The sequence below is a fragment of the Rhinolophus ferrumequinum genome, chromosome 9 (genome assembly GCF_004115265.2).
Source record: "Rhinolophus ferrumequinum isolate MPI-CBG mRhiFer1 chromosome 9, mRhiFer1_v1.p, whole genome shotgun sequence".
NCBI classification, from domain to species: domain Eukaryota; kingdom Metazoa; phylum Chordata; class Mammalia; order Chiroptera; family Rhinolophidae; genus Rhinolophus; species Rhinolophus ferrumequinum.
In genome coordinates this window covers 45,483,131-45,503,016 of record NC_046292.1, presented here as the reverse complement: position 1 = coordinate 45,503,016, position 19,886 = coordinate 45,483,131, and the positions used below count along the sequence as shown (strand labels likewise).

Sequence of the window (19,886 nt, the reverse complement as noted above, 5' to 3'; positions counted from 1 at the left end):
GCTCCCAGGTATGGACCCTGCTGGAACCGTTTCTAAAGTGGCCTGGTTGTTACACAGGGGGCTGTCACTGCTGTCTGCCAGTGACTGTCTCTTGGTGGATTTTGAAGGGGCAGCCTCAGTCCCCACCTCTTCACTGCCCATTGGCTTTGAGAAGCAGTGTGGAGTGATGGACTCACACCAACTCTCCTGCCCCTAATTAACTGGGTAACTGCATGGGCCATGTGGCCTCTTTGTGCCTTTGTTTCCTCATTTGTAACTTGGAGATGAGACCCTGGACTGAGTGTCTGTCACGTGTTAAGATACAGGAAGGGTGGCAAGTTGGGAGAGACAGAAAAGTGTCCTGTAGGAATTCTGACCTTCATAAGCTTACAGATTGGTAGGGGAGGAAAGCTCGAGAGAGATAAACTATGTATACTCAAAACATCCAGAATAATGAGCTAATGAGAGGTTGAAATCTAATTTGGCATCCTTGATCCTGGGATAGGGCATAAACAAATGAAAAGTTACATAACAACACCAGGTGTTACAAGGTTCTGAACACTGGGGTATAACTTAATAGAGCAAGCAGTAAATTGTTTTATGTCAAAATTTTAAATGTTCCAGAAGGTTACAAAATTCCATTTTAAAGGGGAATTCTGTCCAACAAAGTTATTTTTCAGATTCTGTTGTATTGCAAAGTAGCATGTGTTGATGTGGCAATTATTCCGCAATTCCACTCCCCTAACCACATCAAACATCTACCCACTCAAAGAAAACCCCCTTAGCTAAATTCCAAGATGTCTGCCATAAGGATCATGAGCCAAAGTGGTGAAGCCTGGGGTGGCTGGGGACTGGAAATGGCATGCTGTGGGCATGACAGTTCCCTGTTTTCCTTCCTGTGTTTAGAGCCCCTTAGAGTAAAAGTGTGGTGAGCCCTCTTCTTCAGAGAGTTGGGTGTCAGCTCCATTTCATTTCTGGAGCTTTGAAATGGTTAATTTTTGTAAAATTCAAGTCTAAGAGAACTATTAGAGTTCTCTATAGAGTTTTTTTTTAATAAAACTTGACCTAATATATGCTGCATAATTATGTGAAGCCCTTTGATCTCAGATACGAAGGGCTGAATTCTAACTCTAACCAAAAGCAGTGAGTGTGATTGAACTCTCTGCGGTGATGGTGAATGTTGGTGCAGCCAAAGGTCCACTTGCACCCAGGTAGCCCCCACTTGCTTCGAGGAGCCTTATTGCTTGGTGTCCAGCCCTGGAGAAGCAGGTTGCACCTTTGGCCAGGAGGCCATATAAGGGAGCAGTTCTCGTTCTCTATACTCGGAAGACGGTTCATGTACACTTGTGAGAGAAGCAGAGAAGCATGAGAGTCAGGAACATTTCCCCTTACTAAAAGAGCTAGGCATCAGGCTGGCTTATACGGGTAGACAAATGTTTACAAATCACTGCTGTTCCCACCATAGGCTTGGAGTGGGCTAGGCTTGAGGTCAAATTCTGTTCCAGCACTTGCTTGCTATGTGCCTGTGGGCAGGGAGGATTGTAAACTCTCTCAGCCTCAGTCTCCCTATCTGAAAAATGGAGACAATAATAATCTTCTTGGGATTAGGTAGCAGATTGCAGGAGATCATTCAATTATGTCCAGTGCTCCGTGCTCTGCCTATTTCTCAGTAATGTTATGGGTGGGGGCAAGAGGAGGGCAGAAGGGAGAAGAGAGGCCATGGTAACGGAGAGACAGGCTGAGGGGCCAGGCTGAGGGTTTGCGTCCCGACCCTTTTCCTCCCCGGACTTCATCTTGATGCTGCCGATCCTCCCCTGCCTGCCAGCCTCTGGGAGGCGCCACCCCTGACTGACAACTGTGGACCTGCTAAATTGAGATTGGCAGCAGTGTCCTCTGCCTGGGAACCTTCTCTTTCTTTTATTTTTTTAAAACTATATTTATTTTTTAAATTGAGATATAATGAGCATGGAACCCATTGTGTTAGTTTTAGGTATACGGCATAATGATTTTCTATGTGTACATATTGTGAAATCATTGTCTCAGTAAGTCTATCACCGCACATAGTTACAAATGTTTTTTCTCGTGATGAGAACTTTTAAGATTACTGTCTTAGCGACTTTCAAATATACAATACAATATTATTAACTGTAGTTACCATGCTGTACACTACATCCCCAGGACTTAATTATCTTCTAACTGGAAATTTGTACCTTTTGACCCCCTTCACCTATTTCACCCATTCCCCCACCCCCCAGCTCCGGCAACCAGCAAACTGTTCTCTGTATCTATGAGTTCAGTTTTGTTTGTTTTTAGATTCCATGTGTAAATGAGATCATACAGTATTTATCTTCCTCTTTCTGACTTATTGCCTTTAGCATAATGCCTTCAAGGTCCATTCATGTTGTCACAAATGGCAAGGTTTCCTTCTTTTCTATGGCCGACCATTGTTCCATTGGGTATATATGTACCACATTTTCTTTATCCATTCATCTGTCAGTGGACACTTAGGTTGTTTCAGAACCTTCTCTTTCCAACAATGGTGACCCTCCGTCACCCCAAGTTAGAACCTCCTTCTCCTCTACTGCAGCTGTATGCCACCCCCAAACTAGGTAAGAGGTACCCAGTGTTGGTTCCTTCTGCAAGGACGTCTTTGCCTATGGAAACGCTGCTTGTGCTTCTGGGCTGTGTCACACCTGCGTAGGGAAAGGTCCTTCTGGCAGCTGCGTGGGAGGAGCTGTGCTTTGGAGGAGCCAAGGCAAGAGCCGGGTGATAACTTTGAAGGCAGTTGCCGGCTCATACAAAGAGGGAACATAAAACATACTGTCGGGTGAACTTCAGCAGTCCTCTTCTTTGGCAGGCCTGATAGTTCCCAGCTCTCTTCTCCAGTTTACTTGTTTGTTCCCCATTGTTTCCATCTGGGTTGCTGGAGGCCACCCCTCATCCTTCTCTCTCCCAATTTCCCCCAACCCTTCCTTCATCCCTGGTACACTTTTCTGTTCTGAGTTCATTGTCAAGCACATTGAAATTTCTAAAACAACCCCCTTTCCACTGCTGATATGCCACAGATAATTCATTACTCTGATGTGTATGGAGTTACAATCTCAAAAAAACAAAAAAAAACCCACGATCTCTTGGGTGATTTATTGTAATGGGGCAGAAGGCAAGTTGTTTACCATTCGAAGAAAGAGTCCTAGGAATGGATTACACTTTGGGGCAAATTTATGATCAAACTTCCAGGTATCCTAATTTAGAGTCAGGACAGTATGCTGCTTGAATAGTTACTGCTGTCTTCTGGTCACCTAGGCTGAACTTCCCTTTGTTCTGCTCATGGCTGGAAACCACCTCTAAGTATTGACTGCTAGTCAGTACTTGGAATTATTTCATCTTTGTGTTGAATGTGATTGGGATGTCGTAGATCATTTGTAGGTGCTGTGATCCCAGCTTTTTTACCAAATGGATTATAATTGTTTTACCATGATGGGGGTGAGTAGATATCAGCTCTTGACATTATGCAAAGAGCACTGTGCTGGTTATCAGAGCCCTGGGTCTGGTCTAGCTCCTTCACTAATACGCTGAGAGGCTTTGCACGGGGCAGTTAACTTCTGAGCCTCAGTTTCCTCATCTGCCAAGTGAGAGAGTTGAACCAAATGCTTCCTTTAGTGTCGAATATTGCTAACATTCCATGAAGAGACATCCAAGTTTGGCCTCTAGGCAACAGGCTTTTAATCTCCTCCTTTGGAGAGCTAGCAGCTCATGGGTGCCCCTGGGAGAAAGGCAGGGATGGGTGTTACGTTCTTTGGTGCTATGTTCCCTCCATACTTATTCTAACTCTAATGAGACTCTCCACTTTTCTATCCTTTCTTTCAGAGCTGTCTGACAAGTTTTACAAACTTCTCAGATGAAGAGTGCCTGAGAGACTGACGGTCAGCATTCCCTGCGATGGAGAAGACAGATGGTAGGCAGGTTGCTTTGTATTCCTGGGTCTAAAGTGAGCATTTGGTTGGAAAAGGATTGTTACTATAAATCCTGGAAATAGCCTACAGGAAACATTTCCCAAACAGGCGGTGCTGGGAGACCCAAACCATGTATTTCAAATATGAATACAGAAGATGGTACGGAATGAGAATGAAGCCTTATGTTTATATCGGAGTTGTATAATTTTTGGAATATTTTCTCATCTCTTCCAAGCACCAAGAAAGGAGCAGGATGCTCTCACTTATTACCCTCATTTTAGACATGAGTAACGTGAAGTCTAAAAAAGAGGCACGATATGGTGAAATTCATATCTGTGATTTTTCCAAATCATTTAACTTCTCTGAGCCTCAGTCCCCCTCATGTATCAGTTAGCTTTGCTGTGTAACAAATCACTCAAAATGTATTGATTTAAAGTAAAGGTATTTATTATTTCTCAAAAGATTCCGTACGTTTTGGCTGGGCCATTATTCTGGTCTAGGCCAGCTTGACTGACTTTTGCTGGGCTCATGTATCTGTGGTCTTCTGGGTGACTTTGCCAGATGGTTTAGAATGGCCACACTCAAATGCCTGGTGGTTGACTCCATGTGGTGGTTATGACTCCATAACCACCTAGCATAACGAATCTCTCAGTGAATGTTCCCCAGGAAACTTGCTGAAGGTCATAGACTAGACCCCAACTTGGGGCATTGGTGATGATTTGGCTATGCATCTCTCCTTGTCCCTATGCTAGCTGGGGGGTTGTTCACGTGGTGGCAGAAGGTTTCCAAGCACAACAAAAACAGATAAACCCTTGTGTGCAAGTGATTTTCAAGTCTGCCTATGTCATATTTGTTACTGACCCACTGGCCAAAACAAGTCACAAAGCTAAGCCCAAGGTTAGTGTAGAAAGGAAATACCCATGGGTGGGGTCTAATTGTAGCTATTTTTGCAAATAGTCTACCACACCTCGTCCATAAACAGGTATTAATACCTACTTCACAGGGGCGGTAAAGGACTAAATGAGATAATCCATGCAAGGTAGTTGAGTAATAGCCACCTAGCATAACGAATCTCTCAGTGAATGTTCCCCAGGAAACTTGCCGAAGGTCATAGACGAGACCCCAATCTTCTGACTTCTAATGAAATACTTTTTACAGATCACCAAATGTCAAGAAGCAGGAGAGCCTATAATCCACCTTGAATCACATGGCCCTTCACGGGCGTGGGACTTAGGGACCAGACAGCAGCTCCAGCCCTGCTTCTTCCTTCTTTCCAAATGCAGTCACCATATATTTCAAGAGTCTGCCTTTCTCCCCATAGCTGCCTTTTCAGTGCATCCCTGGATGTGGTCCCACAGAACACCAGCTAATTCCCTGAATGCCCCGGGGGCCTGTCACTCCAGCCTGCCTCATTTGTCTCTGCTCAGCATCCTCAGACTGCTGCTCTTCTCGTGATTAACCACAACTAGCTCAAGAAAGGCACCCCTCCCTTCAGGCATACACCTCTCACAAAATGAAGGCAGAAGAGGGAAAGCCTTCCGCTGCTGCCTTGGCCTTTTAAAGAGGCTCATTTAATTCCCCTTCTTACTGGCTGTATTTTTGGCCACTTCTCTCTAATTTCTGTTTTTTGGATTTCCTTCAGAAAATGTGTAGAGACTTTCGGCCTTTTTTTTAATCTCACTTTAAATGCCTCTGATTGGTTCACTCACCGTCCACACTTCACTTTGTCTCTTAAGATAATTACTGTGGCACCGCCTTCTTCCCTTGTCCCCTTCTAGTCCCCTTTCTCATGTCTGTGTAACTCTTGGTGACTCTTTAAAGGGGTCCCGTGACCTGGTGTGCTTTCAGACCGAGACTCTGTAGGGATTTCTAGGTAGCTCTGAGTCTCACATATCTTAACTTTTTCTTCTCCCCTGACTCATTTTCCCAGTATCTTCAGAATCATTTTCTTGGACTCTCATACCCTCTTGAGACTTGTAGTCCTAACGCAGAGTTAAATATTCCAAGGAGACAGCATATTCTTAGCAAATCCTTCCGTGCCCCACTCAGTACCAGCCTATCCTTGCCTTCCAGTTTGTTTGTGGAGTTCCTGTGCCATGTTCTCTTACCGAATTAGTGCTAACAATCACAATAACTTATAAGTTAGTTATTAGTATTGCCACATTACAAATGAAGAAATTGAGGCACAGGGGAATTAAATAATTTACCCAGAATCACAGAGGTAGGCGATTACAGAGCCAGGATTCAAATCCAGCCTGTTTGGCTATGTGTTGGTTTATTTGATCTAAAGTTCATTTTGAGCAGAGTCAGTCCTCCTAATTAATTCTTGCCTGGGCCTAATGCCCAGAATTCTGAGCTCCTGCATACCTGTCACCAAGTAGAATTAAGAGGAGCAGAGCTTAATGTGACCGTAGGTCTCCGAGCTATCAGATCAAGCTCCCTCGTTCAAGGTCCAGCATTCCTCTTGCACTGGGAGAAAGAGAAGGAATGCAGAGTGGTGGGTGGCAAGCACAGCACAATGGGTCACTGGTTGTGTGTATCTGTGTGTGTATATGTCTCTGTGTGTCTGTCTGGATGTATGTGTCTTTGTGATACCCCATAGTGCTAGCTTAGGACAGCATCTATTAAACCATCATTGTGGATAGCTTCTCAGTCTCACAGACTCCTTTGGTTCCCCTCAAGCTCCCTTGTGGAAGATTTGCCTTTGAATCTCCTGTTTCTTATTTGATGCTATTATTGTATTTGTGCTCTGGACCTGCTCCCAGAGGTCGCTGGGTAAATCAGTGCATTTCTACTGAATAGAGACAAAAAGAAGAGAAGTCATGCAGCCTCTCCTTTAGGAGAGTTCTTTGCCTTCTGGGTCAGACATCTGCTCTCCACTTAACTTTGGACAATATCTCCTCTCTGATTTGGCCTGTCCCTGTAATCCAGGAGGCTGGTGAGTGGACCAGTAGGCTTAAGAGTATGGCTGAGAGCAGCTTGGAAAAGTAACAGAGCAATTGCTCTCATTTACTGAAACTACCAGTGTGACTCTTTGTGGGGAAGCAGGTTGATAAAAAAAATTGTGTGGGTGAATGGAAATTTATTTGGAGTTCTTTGGGTGCTGGAGGAATGTTTGTTCTTTATTCACCTGGAGTCCAGGTATCTGCCACAGAAGCTCTGGAACCCAATAAGGACCATCCCAGGTATTAGCACTGATGCTTCATTCTGTTCCCTGCTGCAGTTGTGACATAATTACCCACAGGCCCTGTGGCTTTACTTAGCATTAAGGCTAGTAGGTTCTATTATGTCAGTGCTTATGAGTTCAGCCTTCATGTATGGCTTTGTTTAGCTCTTTGGAGATAAAGCTACTGCCCTAAACACAGAGGGTCACCTAACAAGTATGTGACATCAGCCAGGAGGAGAAATCAAACTGGCAGGTGGGAAGAGCTCAGCCCCAATATGTCATCACCTCTAGGGGAAAAGCAGACCCAAACGTGCCCCAGGTAACACCATGATTTGTACCTTTTCTTTAACCTGACCCTTTCCCTTCAATGCCTTTAGCTTCTTTCACTTTGACCATATTAGCAGTCTCCCAACTGATCTTCAGGTTTCTGGTTTGTCCTTTTTCTGATCCTCTGCAAGAATGCTCTTTGTGAAATTCCATTTTACCAAGCCATTCCCTTGTGGAAAACCGTTCAATGACTCCCATTACCTAGAGAATAAAGCCAAAGCCTATCGGTGTGCATACAAGTTGCTCCACGATCTGGCTTTTGTTGACCTTTCAATTTTCTACGTCTCACCTTTCTCTACCACACCTTAAGTTCCAGTCGTATCAATTGCATTTACAAAAGTCTGAATTACTGTGGAATTTCATCCCTCCATGCCTTTGCATCTTCTCTGACATAGATCTAGAATCTGTCCTGGCTATCTATTGCTGCATAACCGACCCAAAACTTAGTTGCTTAAATCAATCATGTATTATTAACACAGGCTCCGCTGAGAGGTTCTCACTTGGGGTCCCTCCTGTTGTTGAAGTAAGATGACGGCTGAGGCCAGAGTCATCTGATGGCTCGTTTACTCATGGCTGGCAGCTGGGCCAGGATGGCTGAACCAGCTCAAGCTGGCTAAGCATCTCTCCCTCTCTCCACATGACCCTCTCTCGGGTTATTTGGGCTTCCTCACAGCACGGCCATTACAGAACTCCTTACGTGGCATCCAGTTTCCTAATGAAGGTGCATTCCAAGAGACCCAGGTGCAACTAACAGGCTTCTTAGGACCTTACTTTGGAATTTCGTCAGCATCATTTCTGCCATTTTCTTTTGGTCAAAGCAGTCACAGGCCAGCCTAGATTCAAAGGAGTGGAGACATAGGCTCCACCTCTCAATTTGGGGTTCCATTGCCTGTCTAGAGAAGGCAGGAATTGATGGCGGCCGTCTGGGAAATGAACAGTTATAATGTCATTTTATCCTCGTGGTCTGGCAAATTGCCGTTTGTTTATTTAATGCCCAGTCGTATGTCACTTTTGTGAAGTCACCCCTCTTCTACCCAGGCGGAAGTAACCTCTGAGTCTGAGAAAATTATTCTGGAGAAACTGGGAAAATAAGTTAGGAAGGAAGACTGGGCTTTGAGCACGTGTCAGTTACCATCCTTGCCCACTGCATGGTGCTTGTTGGTGTTTCTCCTACTTGACCATCCATTTTTTGGAGGGTGGGTCTATATGTACCTGATTTATCTCTGTGTCTTTGGGATCTAGCTTAGCAATCGACACATAGGTGCTCAATAAATAGTGATTGAGGAAAGTAAATTGAATCATTGCTATTGTAATTTTACCCCCAGGGCCTATTACTCTTAGAACCACGCACTCAGTCACAAAGAATTTGTGGAGCCCCTCCTGTGTACCCAGCATATCAGCGTCCATTATGGGGCTTCAGTTCTCTATATTTTGGGCTTCCACAAAGATAATAAATATAATAGTGAGCATGTATTGAATGTTTATCACGTGCTGGGTGTTGTTCTAAGCACTTTATATGTATTAATTAATCAGTCCTCCCAATAACCTCATTTTATCTATTATTATTCCCATCTTATAGATGCTAAGACACAGAGAGGCTAAGTAATTTCCCCAAGGTCACAGAGAGCTGAGATATAGCCCAGGCCCCAGAGTCTATATTCTTGGCCTCTGTGCTCTCTCCACTGATGTTCTCTCCTGAGCTCAGCATTTTCACAGCATGATTAGCAGAATGTCACAGAGATAATAAGGGATGTCACATGAGGAACATCAAAGAAACAAAGACTATTTAATCTGAAGAAACTACTTGGAGACAAGTCCCTATGGACTCAACTACTTCAGCGACTGACTTATCTCAGTGTCCTCAACTCGAGTCAAGATCAGTGGTGCCTTGGTGTGATGGAGAACTTGCTGCTATGTCCCCTGACAATTTGGGCTGCCCCAAAAACTCATGAGTCCCACATCTCTTGGAGGATGTATGCCAACGTCTTTTTTGACATTAATTATCCTTTTTCCCTCACCACCTTTTTTCCACTCTATGAAAAATGTGGTATTTCCTTACTGGGCATGAGTTTTTGAAAGTGGAATTCATGTTTGTTAAGCACTAAGCAGTCTTCAGGTAGAAAAGAGGATGGGCTGTGTGTGATTATGTGTTCCAATTCTGTCTGTTAGTACCTAGAGGTTCCGGCATCTGTGGAAGCTTTTATAATGTAGAAAGCATAGCTCCTTGATGTCTCTGGCTTTCCCAAGATTTACTAACACCTATTTGAATAATAAAAGGTTATTTTTTAATGTTGAGACAATTATGTACCTCATCCTACAAAACCCTCCATATTCATAATTGCCAATTAGTACCCTGATTTGGCAAATTCCTGGACACTTCAGTTCAGCAATTACATGTCTCAAATCCAGTAAAACAGTATGGGACTATTTCATTTTGCGGGTCTGCAGGCAGATTCCACAGTAGCAACTGAGACGACCTACTGCAAATTGGAAACTATTCCCTCTACCTATTTCCTTGCAGACATTGGCTAAGTACACATTGATTTAATAACATGGCTTCTGAGCACAGCCAAAAGACTGTGAGCATCTCAGCATAATTTAGAGGCTGGAACATTTAGAAGTCTCACATGAGAGCCTTAAGTCAGAATCACAGATATTAGGCCTCACCACCCTGTAATTCTTACTAACAGTGTGTTTCTTTTTTCACATGTCGATGTCTCCCAGCCAAAAACCAGGCCTCTCAGGGGGATGAAGAGAAAGACTCTCCAAAGAGCCACCCCTACTCCGTGGAGACCCCATATGGATTTCATCTAGATCTGGACTTCCTCAAGTATGTGGATGACATTGAGAAGGGACACACCATCAAGAGAATACCTATCCACAGAAGGGCCAAGCAGGCCAAGTTTAGCACTTTGCCTCGAAACTTCAGCCTTCCCGACAGTGGGACTCGCCCCCATGCTACTCTTCCCCACCAAAACTGGTCCCCGGTGGTGCTGAGGAAGGTATCGCTCGGGACAGAGGAGCGAGCTCAGTCACTACCGTTTGGTGATCACCCCCAAGCCTCCTCCAGTGGGAGTGAGGTGAGCTATCACAGGAAGGCCCTGTTGGCGGAGACCGCCAGACACCTGGAGGCTGCTGCTCCCCGGGAGGCCGAGCTCGCCTCCGGGAGTGGACGGCCCCAACTGTTGAGAGCATCCAGCATGCCAGCCACACTGCTGCAAGCCAGGGCCTCAGAGGACCCCAGCCTAAATTCGGGTCCCCCTACACCTCCCGCTCTCCCTCCACTTCAGGGCGAAGACAGTGTCTGCGATGGCATTTTTGGCCCCGCAGAAGGATTTTCAGGTTTTCACAACTCCACCCCGCGAGCAGCAACCCAACAAAAAAGCAAAGAGTTTGGAGACCTGGTGCCAGGGATTCCGGAGCTGGTCCAGGAGGCGGCTGAGCCTCTAGAGGGTGAAAAAGAGGCTCCACATCACTTCTCTCTCCCAAGTCCTCCTTTCTCATCCCAGACTGCACTTTTAGTTCTAGAGGATGTAGAGGACGAACATGAAACCAGAGAAGCAGAGGTGGTGGTCACTCCTGGCTCCCCAGCACCAAGCCTCCCACCTCTGCCATCACCCATCCCAGAGAATGAGCTCCCCTTAGAAGAAATCGAGCTCAGCATCAGCGAGATTCCGCCCCCACCACCGGTAGAGGTAGACGTGAGGAGCATTGGCGTCCGGGTCACAGAAGAAAGTCTCGGCCTCACCACGATGGATCTTGGCAGCATCTCCGGCCTCAAGCAGCAACTCTCGGACCTTGAGGGAGAGTTGTCTGGAAGAACTGAAGAACTGGCTCAGGTCAGAGCTGCCCTCCAGCAGCAAGAGGAGGAAATCAAGGCTAGGGAGGGAAGGATTCAAGAGCTAGAGTGCACTGTTGCTCAACTGACAGAAAAGCTTAGCCACGAGAACACCAAAGACACTAAGGGCCAAACTGACGCCATGATCAATACTGACCCTCTCCACGGACTCTTGACCAGGGAGTTGTGTGACAAGAGCATTGGGGTCAACCTTCTGAGCAGCACAGAATCTGAAAGCTGGGGGGTCAGAGGAGAGGAGAATGGCCTCCTCTGTGGGCAGGACAGTCACGAACAGGGGGATCAGAGCCCAGCAGAATTTGTGCCACCATCCCAGTTGTCGCTGCCACAGGGACCCAAGGTGGTCCTCACCTCCTCATTGCATAGCTGCCTCTCCACTGAGCTCAGGATTGAAGAAGCAGGCTCTGAGCCAGAGGGAGAACCTCAGGTGGGAGCCAAGGGTCTGGTCAAGGGAGCAGGTGGCTCTTCATGGAGCAGTGACATAAAGACTCCCCCAGCAGGGAAGGAGGAGGCCAGTTCAGAACTCCCTGGGAAGGAGTGCCCAGGAAGGCCACCGAGCTCACCCACAGATGCCACTATTGGCCAATATGTTAAGAAGATCCAGGAGCTCCTGCAGGAGCAGTGGAGCTGTCTGGAGCACGGGTACCCAGAGCTAGCCAGTGCCATCAAGCAGCCTGCCTCCAAGCTCAGCAGCATCCAGCGCCAGCTCCTGAGCTCCCTCAACCTGCTGCTGTCTGCCTACTCAGGCCAGACTCCACCCCAGAAGGAGTCGCCAGTGCCCCCATCCTCCCCACCAATGGGTAAATATGGTGGCTAAGACAGAAAACCATTTCTCCTTTATGTGACAAGTATAATGGAAAGGAGTTTTAATTGCATGCATATGTTTTTAAAAGACTGAAGCACTCCAGGAACCCAGTGTAATAAAAACTGGTTATGTAACAGTGGAGGCTCTGTGCCCCTCCTTGTGTCCTTGCTCTAAGGTTAGGATTGACTGCAGGGCCACCATGTACAGCTGTACAGATATAGCACAGGGCATGGAGATGCCAGCCGGGGAGGGTACACTGGAACTTAAATCTAGCCCACTCTTCATTTGCCAAACCTGCAGCAATTTTTCCACCCAGAGTGATGCCTATTTCTCGTTTGCACGGCACAAGGGCAAGGTCTATGGTGAACAATGGCCCTGGCTGTGTGTGCTCTAAACCTGGGCCTCCCTTCATGGTTTCCTGGGTTCTTGCATTCCTGAGTTCCTCTCTGGTTCTTGTACATTAGAGGTTTTCTCTAGCCTCGTTTTGGAGGAACATTATATTGAGATCTGAAATATTTTGCTGAATATTTTCTTTGTGCATGTGAGAGAGAGGGAGGGAGGGAGGTTGTGTGATCCATGTGGAAATCGACCCTTTGGCTGAGTCTCACTTCCTCTTGTAACAGATCATACACTGTTGAGCAAAGTGGAACCATGTTTTGCTTTGCTCAATGAGCAGTGCGCGAGTCTGCTTGCTGCCTCAGGTTGCAAATTGGCTGCTTTCTTATTAGTTCAGTGCTCGTTCTAGTCTTGCCCATTGGGAAATGCTTCATGTACCTCTGAGCACAGCCAAAGAAGACTTGTGTTCTTGCTCATGTGTCTTCTGTGCCTACCCCACATCACAAAGTGTCAACTGGCAGAGGTGGGAGCAGAAATGGGACCAGGAGTCATGTGAACTAAGTTCTGCACTTAGAACTAAATAACGCCTGCTCTGCCATTCACCAAGCTGAGCCTTAGATTTCCCAGCTGCAAGATGGGGACAGCAATGGCATGCAGAACCCATGGCTCTTCCGAAAGCGTGTTCCCACGATCATCCACAAATGGAGGGGCTTTGTGACCAGGCGCAGTTCCCCTGGCACTGACCAGAAGGCTGGGCCTCCTCAAAGACCCTCAAAATATTGGATTTACATTACCTAGGTCTCTGTCCCTTTCTACCTTTTCACATACCTTCAATCTGTATCCCCTCAAAGCAAGAGTCTTGGTTTTGCTACATTCTGGGGCACCTCTAAAATCATTCTAACCTGTGATGTTGTGTCTGCCTAGAGATCTCCCCGTCGACCAGCCTTAAATCCATAATGAAAAAGAAAGACTATGGCTTCCGTGCAGGAGGTAATGGGACCAAAAAGAACCTTCAGTTTGTTGGGGTTAACGGTGGGTAAGCATCACTCGTGAAGCCCAGACTGCCCTCCATACTACCTATTCCACTGTTGTCCTTAGCACTCTCTTTTCCTGGGGGAAACCATCTGGTTTTCATTCTTCTTCAAGGGAATTAATCTCAACAGCCCTTTAAAACTCTGTCTCGGGTTTGCATGTGTTTGGCTTCTTGCCAGTGGTGGTGGTCTGTTGGATTCTGTGCTTTTAATATGTCTTAGCTTTAGTGTCCCCTGGGGCCGGGATTCCAGGTGGCTTCTGGGAGTTTATGGGGAGGCGGGCACATGGGCTCTTCCAGGAAGACATTTAATCTGAACCACAACACTGAAACTAAAACTCTTAATTTGTTGAACTTCAAATTTCATCCATTTAATTTTTTTCTTCCTTTTACTGACTGCAAACCAAACCGATGTCTTTTAGGATAAAGGAAAACAACCAATGTCTGTTGACTCAGAACGTGATGCAAACCTTATATACAGAGGGTGCCAAAGAAATGTAGACACATTTTAAAAAAGGAAAACTGTATTAAAATCGTAACACTCCATATATACTGCTAACAAAAGATGAATACAAGTCGCTATTGACTTCTGCAATTCCAAGAGGTGCTCAGAGTGGTTACCATCAGTGTCCAGACACTTCTGATTACGGCGAACAACTGCTTGAGCAACGTTGACCACAGTGTCCACTTGTATACATTTTTTTGGCACACCCGGTATTCTAGAGTGTAAATCATTGGATTTAGAATATTTTCTAAATTGGTCATTCAACAAACATTTATTAAATGTCAATAATATCAAAGGTGATGGGGATAAAAAAAGTTGAATAAATCAAGGTCACTGCCTTTAGCTCACAATTTGGGCCTGGGCAGAGACAGGACAAGAAGTAACGAGAAAATGCTGATATGCTGAGATGGATCCAAACAGAGAAGGAAGCTTAGGATGCTGTGGAAGCCCGAAGGAGGGACACCTGACCCAGCCACCAGGGGCGGGCCCAGAAGGCTGCCCAGAAGAGGGCAGAACCCCTCCTCGTTTGTATCAGACCAGAAGGAAGACACCAGATTCAAACAGCAGTGACATCACTGTTGCATATTTTGTGAGGGAAACGTCAAAAATGATGAAATGGGATGTCATAGGAGAGTTGCTGTTCCCACTCCCGCTAATGTCAGAATCTGTGGCCCAAGGAAAAACCATTTTGTTTGAGCTTTCACCAGTTCGTGCACAGAAAAGGAGGATCAGCCTCATCTCAAAGCCTAAAGCAGGTCCTATCCCTCCCCTGCTTCAGCACCCCAAGAGTTCCCACTCGCTACCAAACCTGGAAGTCCATCTCAGAGAGGTAGCCTGCCTAATTCCCTCCTGCTGGCATTGCCTTACTTCCCTCAAATGTGCTGAATCAGGCCCATCTTCAGGGCCTTTGCATCTGCTGTCTCTCTGCCTTAGAGTCCTGAGTATTTGTCACTCTAGTGCAGTGGTCTTCAACCTTGGCAGCACCTTGGAAATTCTGGGGGAGCCTTAAAAAATACCAATGCCTGGGTCCCCTTCCTGAAGACTCCAGTTTAATTAGTATGGAATGCAGTGCAGCTATTGGGAATTTTAAATACCCTCAAGTGATTCCAATGTGCAGCCAAGGTTAAAAACTTCCGCCCTAATTAAAGTAGCCTCTCCTCTCATCACTCCATCCCATGGCCCTCGATTATTTTATTCAATGTTCAATAGTATCTCAATATATCATTTACATGTTTATTTTCTGCCTTTTCCTACTAAAATATAAGCTCAATTCAGACAGGGGCTTTGGTGTAGCATTTAGAACAGTGCCTGGCACATAGTAGGTGCTCAATCAATTTCTGTTCAATGAATGAATGAATGAATTTCCAGGTGAAGTTTTTACGGAAGCAATTCTAAGACAAGAACTGCTTGGTAAACATGTTATGTCCCCACTCTCTGAATCACAAAATTAAAAGGTTGTTCCAAGCACAATAGAGGAAGAAATATCTGGGGTTTAAATAAGACAGAATCGGAGCATACCAGGGAACAGGCTGGGCTTGCAAACATAGTGAACATGGGGACCATCATTCAGTGAAAGGGCTTGAGGAGGTTCGGTGGAAGCCATGGCCACTGGTCTCTGGGGCAGTGTCCAGTTGCACTAGAGCCTGAAATCTTCATCCATTGGAAGTCTCCTGTTGACCATCAGCGGGGTGGGGGAGGGTCAATAAACCTTTGAGGACTTTCCTCCATGGTTTCCGGTCTACCATGTCAATAAAGTTATATACAATGGAACATAAGGATTATGGCTGGGGAGGGAGGACTGTGGTCACGTGGCAGCCCACACCCTCACCTTTGCTGTTCCAGGCAATAGTGGAAACAGGTTGCAGCTGAGAAAGGCAGATTCTGGGTTCAGGTACCCTGACTGTTCACATGTGCCATGGAACTCTGCTGGGAGTAGACAGATGGTTCCTCCCTTGTCAGCTGTAAGCTGGGCTAAAGGGAAGTGTCACAATCATCCAGAGACGTGAAGATGTGTCAGGCAATTCAGAAAACTTGCGGGGTGGGGTGAGGGGGATGTTTGTCTAGATCTAGGCCCTTCTCTGAACAGGATGTTAGGATTCCAGAAGTGTGAGACCCTGGTATTGCTTGTCTGGATCATCTGAATGATTGGCCGATTCGGGCATGGGCTGTTTGTGTGTTTGCTGCAAAGACCTTGGTTAATTATCTTTTCTCCCCAAATGGCCTTTGGCCTTGAGTCAGAGCTCTTAACCAGTACTTTTCTGATGGCAAGGCTCCCGGGAATCTCCTCACCCAGGTCTGCAGGTGTAAAGAATGGAGGGTGTTGTTAGCAAGCTGGGAAGTGTTATCTAAGGCCCACCTAGTTCTCATCTGTGTTGATACGGGCATCGGGCAGGAAGCACAGAACAAGTGACCTCTGTCTTTTTCCCCAGCTACGAGACCACCTCAAGTGAGGAGACCAGCGGTGAGGATAGCTCCCCAGAAGACTTGTCTGACAGCGAGGCTGAAAAGAAATGTGATGGCCCAGAACGTAGGCAGGGCAAGGATGCCCACCCCAGCTGCAAGGTGGGCCAGGGCCTCTCCGAAGTCGCCCACAACACAGGCCAGGAAAGTGGGCCTGGGGAAGAACTCCCCTTTCCCAAATCTGAGAGGTAAGTCAGAGGGGTACAGATGGGGGTACTTGATCCTCTAAGAAAGGGTTATTTTATTCTCCCTTTTTTCGATCATTTGTTCATCCATTCACCAATATTTATTGAGTTTCTAACCTATGCCGGGTACTGTGCACTGCTTGAACTAAACAGATATAACTCCTGCCTTCATGGGGATACACTATCATAGACTGAGCTCTACTTACAAAGCTAACATCAATATAGCACTGAGAATGTGAAGGGCTTTATGTGTATTATCTTCTGCAATCCTTTTAACAATCCTACAAGTTAAACTTGATTATAATCCCCACTTTACAAATGTGGAAACAGAGGCTTAGAGAAGTTAAGTGACACAGCTGGCAGAGCAGGGATGCCAACCAGGTCTCTTCTGATTCTTACCCACACACTTTTCTGACGCTCCCATTGGCTGTGCTGATGTCACCCTGTCTTTTAAAGTGATGGAGGTTGTGTGGCATGATGAAAAGAGTACTTTGGAGTTGGGCCCACCTGGATTCAAATCTTACGTCTTCATGGTGTTGTTTTAGACAAGGTGCTTAAGCTGTGGCCACCTCAGTTTCTTCATCTGTAACATGTACATTAGAGCAACCTGATAGATTGGAGCTGAGGACTGAATGAGAAAAAGTACATAAAATGCCGAATACAGTGCCTTCCACAAAGTAGGCTCTCAATAAATGGTAGAAATAAGGATAGTACTATTATCGTCAACCCCAGCCTGGTTGCTGAAGGAGTGACGGGTGGTGAACCACAGCTGATTGTCAAGCAGGTCCCCCAGGGGAGCTCCAACATGGCAGCACTGTAAGGATGTGATGAGTGAATGGAGCGTCCCATTGGTGACCAGTCTCCTTGAGTCCCAATGTGGGCCTCTCCAGGCTGACTCTGCCCTTAGACTAACACTGGAGGAGTATTTATCATTGAGATCACCCAGCTTAATTGATTTTATTGACTCTATCTATTAGCCCTTATGGTGTCCTTCATGGAGGAATAACCTGAAGAAATTTGCTGGTATGGATTGGGTTCTTTGAATTTTTCAAGTCACTCAGGCAGAAAATATTTGGTCCAAAGTCAGAAAGACAACCCTCCATTGCCCAGCATGTCAGGAATTGCAGCTGGGCCTGGGGCCCCCAGAATGCTTTGCTGATTGCTCCCACCCCCTGAAAACAGGGGGATAAAAAGGGCAGTGTGCTTGACTCACTCTTCAGAAGAGTTCAGAAACCAAGCCACATCATTAACACTGTATTCACCCCATATTTCCTAGGAATACCCCATATTTCCTAGGAATGCCCCATATTTCCTAGGAATGCCCCTTTTCCTGGGGTGTTACTCAGTTTGGGTGTTTAAGCTGCTGAGAATGAAAGTCAAAGTAGAAGATAACCTTTTTTTTTTTTTATCAACGTGGAGACTGATATGTATATATATAACTTTTTCTTTAGATATAAACCCTCAGAAGAATTTCTTAATGCATGCCGGGCATTGAGCCAACATCTGCCAGAAACTGGGACCACCACCGACCAGCTCTTGGTACTCTCATTTTTCATTGTCATGTAGATATTTCCATACTGTTTAAGCTGTTAGTTCCAACTGGGTGACTTTGGTGCCTTGCCCGAGGCAGCAGTGTGAGTGCCCACATGAGTCCCTTGCCTCTGGGTCCTCTCTCATTTGCCCAAGCTATGCTTGCTACCTAAGGTGACGGATTATGCTGAGAAAGTGGAACTGATGGATACGCACAAGAAAGCAGGCCTTGTGCTCAGAGGCTTCTCCCAAGGGTTCTTAGGCATTGCACCCTGGATGTCTGTTATAAAACTATTATATTTGTGGCTTAGGCTCAAAATTGCCTTGCAATTTGAGAAAACTGTGAGTAGAGTGGAAAAGAGCGTGCAGAATTGGAACCATGTGCTCTATTCCCAGGAGTGCCATCTGTGAGATATTGGCAAGTAAGTGCAACATTCAAGGCCTCAGTTTCCCCATTAATAAAATGAGGGTGTTGGGCACCATGTGTCCATTAACCTCAAGCCCTGGCATTTAATTTTGTAGTCTTCACTCTTTTTCTTGAAGTGTACCTATGGGTCAAGAAACCAAGAACAAGAAACTACATCTGTTTCCTCCTTAATACCTTCATGGCCCATGGAGATTTAAACATATAATGATTGGCTTCTACTTTTAATCAAGAGATATTGGCACTGACACATTCTCCCAAGTTATGAGAGCAGCTGATAAGACCCAACGTGTAACAACTTGTAAGCATTTTCAAAGCGCATTTTGTTCTCCTTTGCAGAAGAGGTGTAGGAGTAAAAATGATCGATTCAGCCCAACCCATTTTTACTACTTTATCTTAGCTTACCTGGCACATAACTGTTCCCAGATCGTCAAAGAACCAACATGTAATGTGGATGTTGATTGAAACTCCTGTTATTTATTCTTGGATGAATTACAGAACTAAGTTATTTCTTGGCTTTTCATTTAAAATCTACCATGTTGCTTAATATTAAGATCTTTCTTTAGGTTCTACTGAAAATTCCATGGGTATAGGAGATAGTATATAAAAAGTGTTTCAGCCACAAAAGATTCCACTGTTTCTGCCTAGAAAAGTGATTAGAGGATATGCAAACCTGACACCTTAACCATGTTAGGATCAAAGCACGAGACCCGTGCCTCCTTACTTTAGAGACAGCGTGTGTTGTACAAAGACTGAATTCTGTAGAGCCATGGGAGCTTAGGGAGTCAGCGCCCTTTTCACTCCCATTTTGTAGACAAGTAAAGTTCAATAGGGTTATGTGCCTTCCAAGGTCACACAGCTGAGCCAGGACTTAAGCCTGGCCACATTACTTTAGTGACTCCAAATCCACTGCCCTTTCCAGAATGAGTAGGAAATCATTTCTGATACTCACATCACCATAGTTGTTCATGCCCTTCAGGTAAATAATCTAAACATGTTCCTTTTTAAACCCTCAGGTCATGTCACACACAAAGTTGATGTCATTCACTCTGGAACTCGCCTTAATCATGATTCCAAGGAGCAGAATACTACAAATAGTGGGGTCCTGCTAAGGGTTGTTCAGCCATTTTCTCTGAAGGTCCTAGCAAAGCTTAAAAGCCAAAAATAATTCAAGCACAGCTGTTTGGATTTTGTTTCAAGCATAAATTGGGCATGTCATTTGTCTTAGTTTTCAGCATGCATTTTTCCCATTAATAAAATGTGATTTATGCCTATTAAAAACATGCTGGGCGGCCGGATGGCTCAGTTGGTTAGAGCACGAGCTCTGCAC

At 45.6% G+C, this 19,886-nt stretch overlaps 1 protein-coding gene across 11 annotated transcripts in view; it reads left to right on the top strand.

The window, feature by feature from the left end:
- KANK4 (KN motif and ankyrin repeat domains 4) overlaps positions 1–19,886 on the top strand; it is a 67,649-nt gene that overhangs the window by 31,254 nt on the left and 16,509 nt on the right. For all 11 annotated transcript variants that reach the window (XM_033115339.1, XM_033115334.1, XM_033115336.1 and 8 more), the window contains 5 exons: positions 3,847–3,934; positions 10,150–12,081; positions 13,347–13,458; positions 16,387–16,605; positions 18,054–18,141. In XM_033115339.1, the coding sequence (XP_032971230.1) occupies positions 3,919–3,934; positions 10,150–12,081; positions 13,347–13,458; positions 16,387–16,605; positions 18,054–18,141 (2,367 nt within the window). In that variant the 5' untranslated portion in view covers positions 3,847–3,918. The remainder of the gene's footprint in view (positions 1–3,846; positions 3,935–10,149; positions 12,082–13,346; positions 13,459–16,386; positions 16,606–18,053; positions 18,142–19,886) is intronic.